This window comes from Saccostrea echinata, unplaced genomic scaffold (genome assembly GCF_033153115.1).
Source record: "Saccostrea echinata isolate AGI-Se365-2 ecotype Australia unplaced genomic scaffold, CSIRO_AGI_Sech_v1 ptg000013l, whole genome shotgun sequence".
In the NCBI taxonomy this organism is placed as follows: Eukaryota; Metazoa; Mollusca; class Bivalvia; order Ostreida; family Ostreidae; genus Saccostrea; species Saccostrea echinata.
Window position 1 is genome coordinate 6,457,822 of NW_026889762.1, and position 12,574 is coordinate 6,470,395.

A 12,574-nucleotide genomic window follows, 5' to 3' on the forward strand; every position below is an offset into this window, starting at 1 on the left:
AACGACAGACGAAACATCCTTGCGAGTGCAAACTTTACATGATAAAGGACTTTTTGAGTAACAAACAATATAGTGGTTGGTAAATCTTTTTCGAAGCTATCTTATTGAGAAAAATAGAAGCAGGGAGTTTGAAAGCTTTCTAAGCGTGGACTTAATGACGATCTCCGAATTTTTTTTATGACATCCGAAATCAATAAGACATTCAGTATAATAAAATAAATAGTGCACGTTTTTGAGGGTAACAGTTGAAATTGACACCCCTTAGAAAACCATTGCCAACCTCCGCTGACGCGTCGGTTGACAATGGTTTTCCTTGGGTGTCAGTTTCAACTGTTACCCTCAGAAACGTGCACTATTTATATATTACACGGGCGAAGAGATGTACAGTATTATTCTGCACATATTTTGGACAGGATAGCATAAAATGTATAATATTAAAATAAAAAAAAACTTAACGAGGCAGACCTACCAGGTATGCAAGAATAGCGAAATATTATAGCGAAATTTGACGTCATTTAAATGTATTTCATTTTGACAGCAATCAAGGGTACTTTAAAGAGTCTGAAATATCGCAGTAACAATGTAAAACGCATGCGCAGATCAAGTAGATCGGGCCTTGTTAAATGAATGTTTATTTACATGTACATGCATAAGAAAGTAACCAAGATATGGTGGACAAACGTTTTTTAGTCTTTTGCATGAAACTTAACACAAGTTGTAGAAAAATACTCTGGGTATTACTCAATTAACCTGGAAACATTGCTTTTTTCGATGATCTATGAAACTTCTACACATTTCGTAAAGACAGAAAAACACATGGGTACATTAAATACAAAGAAGGCAATTTTTGCACTTGTTCATAGTGTAAGCATTTCATGTACCCCTGGTATGCTATTATAATTCAATTTTACTTGCATTGGTTAATGTATATCAAATACAAATGTACCTTCTGAATAATTCTTGTACACATTGTGACGCTTTAGTTTTTGCCAACGTCTCCAAGAGAAAAAGGCTATCACCAGAATCCCCATAAGTACCAGGATAGATATGACGACACCAAGGATTACTCCTACGTTAACGGATCCATCATCTATAGCAGCTTTAGAAGTATTGGAATAACTGTAACCAGTGATCGTATTCAACATCAACAGTAAGGATGTCGATTTTCCCATCATTGTGGTTTTTGAAGTGTTAAAATATATTGAAAAAAAAAAAGAATAAGAGTTAAAAATCAAATAACTAATTTTTACATGAAGGTATATATTCTGAATTTGTAGAGGATTTGGATGAAATTCATTATTCTTCTACCAACAATTCAAACATCTTTGCAATAATATAAGTGTCTCTCACACTAATGAAGTGAATTATGTTTAATTAAAAAACTGCTTTTATTACCAGTCCACATAATTTGCGAAAAAAGTATTAATGTTACAGTGACTTTACAGTTCGATAAATGTTTTGAAAAGTTTTAGAAATGTATGAAGGTTCGCTACTGTAAAGTTTCCGGGAACATATTTCAAGAGTAATTTTTTTTTTCATTTTTCACAACTCAAGTTTCCGAATTAGATTTCAATTTTAAAAAGAAGAAAAATAGCCATTTACCTTATCAGTGTGGGAGATAAGAAATATTTTTTGAGTATTAATAAAATTATCTTTAATTTGAAATAGGATTCATTTGATTTTTAACAAAATCGAATTATAACAAAATTTTATCGAGAAACTCACGAATTGCAAGAGGGATCTGCAAGAAAACATCGGTCCTCTGTGTTAAGATGGCTGCAAGCTGGATCTATGCAAAAAAGAAGAAAATCAAGTTAAGATATATTAAGAGCGAAACATTATATTGATATTGAATTGATTTGTTTTTGTACCATTTTATCAGTTTCTTACATTTGTACAGGTCTGTACTTCTATAATGTTCTGCTGGACACCCTTCTGTAAAGTTTTTACAGCTGATCTGGTCCAAAAATCCATCTCTAATTGTTTTCAAACAATGACCTGAGTTTGCAAAATTATGACTTTGAGTTCATATAAAATTTATCAATACGAAAAAGTTAATCCCAAAGGATCGTATTTACATCAGACTTTTAATTTTCTACTTATATTCAGTAATTTAGGTGTCTCTTTTTTTATTGTTTAACGTCCCTCTGGAGAATTTTTCACTCATATGGAGACGCCACCATTTGCCGGAGGAGAGCTGCAAAGAACAAGGTACGGTTTCAATACAAATCTTGCCCTGTGTTTTTCTTAAAAATGAAAGTGATGTAAAAAATTAAAACTCATGCTTTCTGAATCATTGAAATTCCATGCAGAAAGACCATACAAATAATTTTTCTCACATGACCTTCCAAATGCTAATTGTGACGTCATAAACTTGTGCATTTTCCCGTATTTTCTTAAAAAGTTGCAGAAGACACTAATTTTCAATGGAATTTTCTTTCAGATAATATTGTCCACAGGCATCGCCCACAAAGATTTAGAGATATGTGATTTTTCAAAGAATTTTACACAACATATCTGAAAATTAAAGTGGGCGACGGCTGTGGACATTTTCTTAAGGAAAATAACCCTTCAAATGGGTCATTTTGAGGCTTTTTTCTGTTTAAAATAGAGGAATGCATTAAATTAATGACGTCATATTTCCAGAATGGTACTCCTTCAGGCCATATTCTTTCTTGATTTATCACAGTCATATACTCAACTAATATTTTTGCCAGTTTCAAAACTTTTTGAAAACATTAAATTTTTAGGGCACAATAAAGCTAAAACTGTACCTTCTTCTTTACACTTATACTCGGCACTCAGGGTATTGAGCAATGAGGGATCTTTTTCGTGCCAATACCTACTGCGACACTGGACCTCCGTTTATACGGTCTCATCCGAAGGACCGGTTTCCACGTCCCACAGTGGGATTCGAACCCGCGACGTAAGGATCAACTCCTTACTCCGCGACTCTAGAGCGAACGCTCTAACCACTGCGCCACGCGGGCGACTATTCTTATGTCAAAAGCTCTATAAACTTTATGTTTTTACCATCCTGATAGAGTCCAACAATCGACTTGGTATAACAGAATTCTACAATGGCTGTTAGGTTTTCATTGGGAACACACACGTACTGACTACGTCCATGTTCATCAACACTACAGTTCAATCTCGTAGCTGCCTCAGTTGTATTTTCTTTACTTAGGGGACAGGAATCCACAACATATCCGAACCCTTTGTAGGACATTTTGGCATCTGCAGTCAAAAATGTTTATTAAAAATCAGACAAGGATCTTTTTACCATATGTCCGACACACAACTGCTTGTGTTTTACACTAGGGCAGGGAGCGGAAAACCGAATGTACAGAACTCGCTGTTAATATTTAGCTCTACTGGTCAGAGACCAGAAGAGCTTATGCGATAGTAAGGTGTCCGTCGTCCGTCCGTCTGTCTGTCTAGCTGTCTGTCTGTCCGTCTGTATACAAATTTTCAAAACGCTACTCCTCCTACAGTTTTGGTTCGATATCAAAATAACTTCACATATAAGTAGACTACACTAAGATACATAATTCTGTGTATCAGTTTTTGATTTCAATGAACGGTGTTGCCATTGTTACTAAAAATAGAAATTTCTGTGAAAAACTTTTCAAACGCTACTCCTCCTAAAGTTTTCATCTGATTTCAGTATAACTTGACACACAAGTAGACTATAATAAGATACATTATTCTGTTTATAGGTTTTTGATTTCAATGAACTGTGTTGCCATGGTTACTACAAATAGAAATTTCTTGGAAATACTTTCAAAACACTACTCCTCCTACAGTTTTGATCTGATTTCAGTATAACTTGGCACACAAGGAGACTACACTAAGATACATAATTCTGTATATCGGGTTTTGATTTCAATGAACGTTGTTGCCATGGTTACTAAAAATAGAAATTTCTGTGAAATACCTTCAAAATGCTACTCCTCCTACAGTTTTGGTCTGATTTCAGTATAACTTGACACACAAGTAGTCTACACTAAGATACCTAATTCTCTTTACCAGTTTTGGATTTCGATGAACATTGTTGCCATGGTTACTAAAAATAGAAATTTTCTTGAAATACTTTCAAACCGCTACTCCTCCTACATTTTTTTTGGTCTGATTTCAGTATAACTTGGCATACAAGTAGACTACACTGAGATGCATAATTGTCGTTATTGTTTTTTGATTTTGCTGAATGATGTCATGGATATTTAAATTGAAATTTCTGTAAAATTGTTTTAAAAGGATACTCCTCCTACAGTTTTAGTCTGATTGCAATAAATCTTGCCACGAAAAGAGACTAAACCAAGGATCGTTATTCTATTTATTGCTGTTGCAAAGTTTCAAGTCCAAGTGCTACTTTCATCTTCCTTTATAAGTACAACCAGTAGAGCTACAGTCTCGTCAGAGACTTCTGGTTGATTCTACAATAACAGTCCATTAAAACAAAAATCACCAGACAGCTGTAAGGTAAGTAAAATCTGACCACAGTGATGATAGATAAATGAAAGAAAATCTGAAACACGTAATATTTCATCTACATAAGGAGAGTTCAGACCCAGATTGGTGACAATAATTATTCTCAAATATGAATTTGCATCCAGTAAGAGTAAAAATAAGCGTTACATTAGTACATGTAGCTTGTACATGTATAATGCAGTGAATTTAAAATATTGCGTAGGGGGGATTTGGCAAAAAATATATGTTGTGCCCTGGAGCACATTTCTCAATTAAATGCAATGAACATCCGGTACAAACGAGGAGCATGAAATTTAGATTTAATTTGTTGACTACGTGAATGAATTCCACCATTGCGATATATTTTTTCATCACCATATCCTTAAAGAATAATCTGCACAAATGAGAAGAACAATCCTCATGGTCAAGTTTATTTCTTCTTCACCTCAACGTCCCAAATTACATATTATAATTTATTACATTTTCAATAGTGAAATACTGTGATTTATTTATTGAATAAAAGTGATATTCTCTCACAGTGTGAAAGGATACCAAAGTGATATTCTCTCACAGTGTGAAAGGATATCAAAGTAGGTAAAAAAATAATTTCTGGCCTGTCATAAGATAGAGATAGTAACTAAACCGTTTTGATAGAGACTAAAATTGCCAAAGTTTCTCCAAATATGTTGTTAAAAATCCGTTTTACAATCTCGCAATCGCTTATAGCTATCATCGCTATCTCAACCGCTCAACTATGACGTCACAGCCTATGACACCCTGTTACGAAAAGACAGAGTCAAATGGAAAATCAAAGAAAATGTAATAAACAGAAAATTCAATGTTTTGTAGATGAATATGGAATTTATTTCACTCGTGAGACAGGATTTTCTGATATTTTCACTCGTGCTTCGCACTCGTGAAAATATAAAAAAAATCCTGTCCCACTCGTGAAATAAATTCCATATTCATCTACAAAACATTGAATATCCTCTATTTACTCACAGAGTTTTTGGATTCTATTAACATTTATTAAATATTTGAAATGCGGCAGTTTGTAGGGTTTATGTGAGAGAAAGCAAAGTGCATTTCTATATTCATATTGACCGTTTACAATTCTTTTTTAACAGATACTAAGCGAAATATTCAGATCAGAACCCCCATCAAGAGTTTGTGAAAAAGAAACAGTTTTTAAATTTAATAGATGAATTTTATCTAAATTTGTCTGGTGTCCCTTGCTTTGTTATCATCAAACAGAAAGAGAACTACCTTCAGATCTTCTTTACATCAAGTTTCATTTCCTATTTAAAGGTTATTATATAAGTGGTTACAGTGGAAAGGGCGTAAAATCAAAATATCAAATGTCAAAATTCATTTTTTTTTTCCAGTGATGAAACAATCATGAAAATAAGACTAATATATACTGGCTATGATAATGTTTTACACTCATGCATACAAAGATATAACAATTACTGTGTTCTTAAGCAATATATTCATGTTCATACCTCAAGGAAGAATTTTTTTTTTTCAAAACGAAAGTTGAAATTTAATGAAAATTGAATAATAGAAATATACGTACGTTATCGCTTCCGCTGTCTAATATTGTTTCTTTGTTGATCATAGATTTTCTGATGTACATAGATTATCGTACTATGTAAGGTTACTGTTCCTATTTCTGTTTTTCTTCCAAAGGAAACGCTCCATAATACACACTCATAACTGCCAGCGTCGATACGCTACCCGTGTGACCTTCATACATTTATAAATAGATTGCAATTTAATAATCGATCTACCTGTAATGGTGGCGGATTTAAATGTTTTCGAAAACACACATACAATAATTAAAGGTAATGTTCTATACTTAAAAACATTACATATTTCGTTGCATATATTCTTTACTTTTATCCTTTTTATTTTCTTTTCATTAAATTTATATATTTTGTTTATTAATTAATTAATTAAAAATAAATTCTTTTCGAGTGACAATTTTCATTTCATGCATACATGTATCAATATTATCTCAGTAAATTCAGTAAATTTGTGCTTCGTATACATTTTGCACATGAAATTTTATGCTTTAACTTCGATGTACTATTTTTGAAAATAAATTGGAATATAATTATACAGGGTGTTTCACAATATATGTCACACATCTAAAGGCAGAAAGAAAAATCACAACACAACCTACATATACATTTTATATATCATTTTGATCAGCAGATACTAGTATTCAAAATTATTATTTTATGTCAGAAATATCCAACATGCTCCATTTCAGTTTCTATGGCAACGGTTTCCTAAAATGTTATACTTAAAGTGTTTTCCCAACCATTGACCTAAATAACTTAAGAGACTCGTGTTCTGGAATTTCCGACCATTGCTTTGTACGTTTTGTACGTTTCACACGATACTTGACATATTTCTTGTTTTAGATCTAGCTTTTTAGAACCCCCCAAAGAGATATTGTTTTTGATTTAAAGATGCATTTAAATAAATGTGTCATTTCAAATCTATCGATGTGTGCGCTTTTCTTTTCTATTAATCTTGCAAACTTCGACCGACTTGAATGTCAGGTGGCTTTAAATACTGCAATGCTGAAATCTTGTATGCAGACACACTCAAATCAAATCCAAGATTTCTAAATACAGTTGATACACTTATTTTGTCGCAATTAATTAAAATTATCCTTTATAAATGAAAACTAGAAAACGCTTTCTGGTCTGGATATTTTTCTTCATCACACCCTGTACAATATTTAGGATATCGTGCTTATAATAAAAGTCAAGTTTACAAATTCAAATTATTGTCGCTAGTTGTCCTCCATTTTGAGAACAGCTGAAATTATGACATCACTGATTACATGATCAGTGACTTCATGGTATTTAAATTTTCCTGATTTTTTGCATTATCATAATTTTAGATAAATATGATTGTCTATGGTATTTTGATTTTTTTGGTATCATGCTTGATATTCAGATTATATATTAGATGTGACATATATTGTGAAACACTCTGTACAACAGAATTAATAACAGTGCCGTGAAACGGTGATAAAGTCTGTCTTCACGGTAGTACTGACAATTCGGAACAAATCCGGGAGTGTCTTCTACGCCTAAAATGCAATCAAAAAGTAAGTAACGGGGTCCGATTGTCCTTAAAAAAGAACACAGTTTCTTTCCTTAACATCAAAGTTTCTCCTTTTCCTGCACGAGATTAACTTTTAGAAATTATTACTTCTCTTTTTATTAAACAATTTTGTGTCAGTGACTGTAACATGTTCTCTCAGACCCAATTATTTATTATAATCATCTACTTAATAGTGCCTTTTCTTCAAACCTTTCCGTTTGTTTATGATTTGGACTTAAATCAGGCCTATTTCTTTTTAATGATTTCATTCATAATACCTTGCAAAAGTCATATGCACAGACTGCAACCAAAAATTATATTTTTTAATTATATTATATTTATTCAAACTTGAGGAAAAAACCTGTTTTATATGCTACAACAGTTTATAAATAATTTATATATGTGTTACATTGGCTGTGTTTTTCTACATAACCAAGTGTAAAATTGATCTGAATGCCATTTTCGAGAATGAATATGCCGATTATTTGATACAAAAGACTGTATTCAGAGAAAAACAACTGAAATGTATTGATTAAAGCACAAAATTTAAATTTTAAAAGCTTTAATTATTTTAGACAATACATACCATATTCATTAATTTTCTCTTTACATTTAAGTAAATTTATTTCGAAGTACAAATTGTACTCCGAGTTGGTTGCCACGATGCTCTCAGTGAGGAACATACAAATTTTACCGATATATTTATTAGGAAAGCCTACTAATAGTCTTTTTGATATAGAAATGTATTCACAACTTACATGTACAGTGTGATTAATGATATACCATTATTTCCATGACTATTCGCACAAAAGCTTTTTTTTATTGCTATATTTTTTCCCTTTTAACAGCGGGCTCATAAGGAATAATAAGAACTTTTTTGTACCCGTATCGGAGTTTATTTGCAAAATTTATAAATTTACAAGTAATAGCTTTTCAAAGAGCTTGCCTGCCTAAATCAATCAATATCTACATGTATGAGCAAGAGGCTTTATATTTCAAACAACATTTCGAGACCGAGGATGTTATACTACATCATTCACGACAACAAGAACTTTATTTCTATTCTACATGTTCTAAGAGCTCTAAAATACGGCTGATCGTTCCTTCTATAGAGGAAAGAATTAGGTCACCATGTCGCGATTACGCTGTTCCATTTAACACCAGAAGGTCAATTTGTCTGTTTACTTGTGTATCGATTGCTTAGAATGCAGACGATTTGAGTTTTTGTTGGGTTAAAAATATCCTTTAATTATAAATAAATTTGTTTGTAACATATATTGATTAATTTTAATGAATATAAAATAATAAAATCAGTTGTCTATTTCATTGCTTTATCAGTCGCCCGCGTGGCGCAGTGGTTAGAGCGTCTGCTCTAGAGTCGCGAAGTAAGAGTTGATCCTTACGTCGTGGGTTCGAATCCCACTGTGGGACGTGGAGACCGGTCCTTCGGATGAGACCGTATAAACCGAGGTCCCGTGTCGCAGTAGGTGCTGGCACGAAAAAGACCCCTCACTGCTCAATGGCCGCAAGTGCCGAGTATAGGACAAAATTTGCAGCTCTCCATCGGCAAGTGGTGGCGTCTCCATATGAGTGAAATATTCTCGAGAGGGACTTTAAACACCATACAATCAATCAACCATTGCTTTATCAGTAAAATCACGAAGTGTAATCGTTGTGGGGGGGGGGGGGGTCTGTGGAACAACCCTACTTAACTATAAAAACGGACATTTATCAGCTGTTTTAGGCAATATCCAGTCTTAAGACTGTGAAAGACAACACGTCGATATGGTCTAAATAAGTATTAGATTCTACAGTGAAATATTCATTTCAAGTGGAAAGATTTGATATGAGTTTCTGATCTATTAATTTTTTGATGACGTTCGTGCTTTAGTGGAGAATTATGTCCGCAGTCTTTCTTTGATCTCGGCAAAAACTTAGTAGAATACAGATTAACGAATATCTAAGACATGCCACTGTTTTGTCATTTATTATTTAGCCCCCGGGCTTACTAGTTACGTTGGGATACATGTGCAAGTTTGCTTGTGTAGATTGGAATCCTGGGAAAAATACTTAGACAAGTCGTTCTAAAGAAATTCATATTACTCCTTACCAGAGGGCGCGCTTCTTCATGCACATTTTCTGGTCAGTGAGAGATTGATGAGACGACCTCAATGTGTAGACTGGTCTGTTCTTCGTCGTTCTCTGTTGTGAACAGTTTTTAACTAGGAAAGTTGTCTTGATGTGTTTTAGACAAAAAATTTTCAATGCTGCTCCAGGACGCAAAGTAAATCCCTGGTAGACTTAATAAGATACTTATACACCCCCCCCCCTTCACCAGAAAAAAAAAAACTTTCTTGCGATGATGGTTTTACCATTTATTGTGAATGCGTATGAATTACATCTTTAAGTGCACTTTTAAAATCGTTTACAGTTTTACTTTCCTATCGATTTCAGGACATTTCTTCTATAATAACGTTTTTTTTAATGAAATTTTGTCGATTTTAAATACTAACAACCTTGCCGGATTAAAGTCCATTCCTCTACGGGTACTTGCCTACACTCTTGTCGCTGTATTAAAAGGAAACCCTTGTTCATCTCAAAGCATGCCATAATATACCACTTGCTGACTTTCTAAGCTTTTGAAAAAGGTAACCTTGTTACGTACATTATTTTATGAAAATGAAAAAAGGAGGAAATAAGACTGAAGCAAGAAGGGCTGTCAAATTTACCAGGTGGAGGGAGTCTGTATATGATTGGAGAAGTCCACTTATGGGATAACCGGGAAACAAAATAGAAAGAATAATTAGCAAATCCATTGTATTAGTGTTGCCTGCCCATAAACAATATGTGTTATTTAAAAATGAAATATAATTTGCAGTTAATAAAAATCTGAAGCTTAAGAATCAGGTTAAAAAGACAAACTTTAGTTATTTCCATAGAAATTATCACACCCATTGCATAGAACTATCCAAGAAAAAAGCGCGAAGATAATTTAACTGTGACATTTGGCGCGAAATGATTGCATCACCCCTTTCGAAGAAGACAAAATGGAATGATTCAGTAGTTTAGAAACGCCGAAAAAAATGTTAGACAGACATGTCCGCATAAAGAATCGCAAAGAATAATAATGATAGTGTTAATCTGGATTATTTTTTTTTTCTTACCAAATACATTCCTCATCTCTTTCCCTGTCTGTTTTCATAAAATAATTTTATTATGTTCTGTCTAATTTCTTAAATTTAGACTCAAAATATTACAGGAAGATTCAAAATGATTCAAATTGCTGATTGAGATGTATTTCTTAAAATCAATTTTGGTCAATGTATTTAATTGCATAATGGAACTTTTTACAAATTAAACAGAGCTGCTATATCTTTAATTTATCTGATCATTTTTACGCATGCATATAGTTACAAAAAAGAACATTTCACACTAGGTGTTTTACGTTCAGACAAAGCGAAATTTCTGTAATAGTGTATCTGTTTCTGTAATGATTTTAGCTCTTAAAATGAATTTTAAGAACTTAAGAAACATAAGAAAAACATTTCCAAGGTAAAATCAATATAAAAGCACTCTCCCTTTTTCACAATAGTGTTATTAATAATTTTTCTAAAAAATTTTCAATACTTTGAACGATGACGTTACAACTGCATCAAAACAAAAATAAGGCGATTACTTGTGCGTTCTTGATAGTGGTAAAACATTCTTGAGACCGTGAATTTTACATAGATATATTACGCAATATAATCAATGATGAAACCAATTTTCATAGACAATCTACCGAAAAAGCTAGAAGAGCAGAGATGTTGCAAAATTTCATCTCAGAGAAATATCACAAATACAGCTAAGCGTACAAGTATGCCAAATGAACGGATGGTCGAGATAGCAGTTAGGAAGGGGATGCAGAGAGTGACACAAGTGCCATTCCGGATTCTTGCTGGGTTAGAGGAGTCATAATGAAGCCGTTCTACAAGATCTTGATCACTAACTAGTCATCCATGGCTGGAAGAAGGGCCAGTGGCCAATCTCAAGCGGGTGAGGTTAAATGCAAATCATGGGTACGCATTTGTAATTTGGCAGAAATTTAAGCGGCGGGGGATTTAAAAAAAAGGAAAGAAATCAGTCAGGTTTATTATTACGGAATGTCAGTATTAATGTGGGTCTCTGGGTTTGGGTAAAGTTAAAGTTAGTCGCCCACCAGTCATGATGATAATTACTCTTCGTTTGAGACCCTTTTGTAGTACACGTGCCCCTAGTCATTCTAGACAAGATTTAAACAGTACTAGATGAAATCCCGCGCAAGCGCGGGGAATTGAATTTATACCACTACCGACAGAAAAATTCCAATAATCTATATATTGTGTATACATATATACATATACATAATATACATAGTTTTTACTGACAGCCTACAGGCTTATAGCAGGAAGAAATACTTTGTTCAAAATCCAGCATGAAGTAGAAGTACGTCTCCACCCCCGCCTTTGTAAAACTTAAATAATTTCATTAATTGACGTTTATTGTGAAACCTGTTATATACTATGTTACATGTATGAATATTGTATATATTGTGTTATGGATATTGTACTTCAGATGCTCTTATTTCATTTCCGTCAAGAAATGCACATTTTGCTGAGAAATTGATTTTTTTTTGTAAAAATTCACATGTACTTGGGTCTTGGTTTATAAATATGTATATACCTTATTGATATGTAAAAACTGTATCTTTCCTTAATTTTTTTTTTTTTTTTTTTTTTTACATATCAATAAGGTACATACATATTTATAATCAAAGACCCAAGTACCTGTGTAAAAATTAGCTTTTATATAACGCCCTATGAGTACACTGGCGATTTAGAGGGGGCAGACCCCCTCCCGTTTTGTGTCCAAAATATACATAAAATTTAATAAATCATTTTTTTTTGGGGGGGGGGGGAGTGTGCGTGGGCCCCTACCCCAACCCCAAACTGCCCCCCTTTCA

General features: G+C 33.3%; 1 protein-coding gene across 1 annotated transcript in view; it reads right to left on the reverse strand.

The window, feature by feature from the left end:
• LOC133186291 (uncharacterized) overlaps positions 1 to 3,234 on the reverse strand; it is a 40,563-nt gene extending 37,329 nt beyond the window's left edge. The window contains exons 1-4 of the mRNA XM_061321513.1: positions 3,034 to 3,234; positions 1,891 to 1,998; positions 1,726 to 1,789; positions 947 to 1,119 (exon numbers count right to left, since the gene is read on the reverse strand). Coding sequence (XP_061177497.1) covers positions 947 to 1,119; positions 1,726 to 1,789; positions 1,891 to 1,998; positions 3,034 to 3,229 — 541 coding nt within the window. The 5' untranslated portion in view covers positions 3,230 to 3,234. The remainder of the gene's footprint in view (positions 1 to 946; positions 1,120 to 1,725; positions 1,790 to 1,890; positions 1,999 to 3,033) is intronic.
• Between the last annotated feature and the right edge of the window lie 9,340 nt (positions 3,235 to 12,574).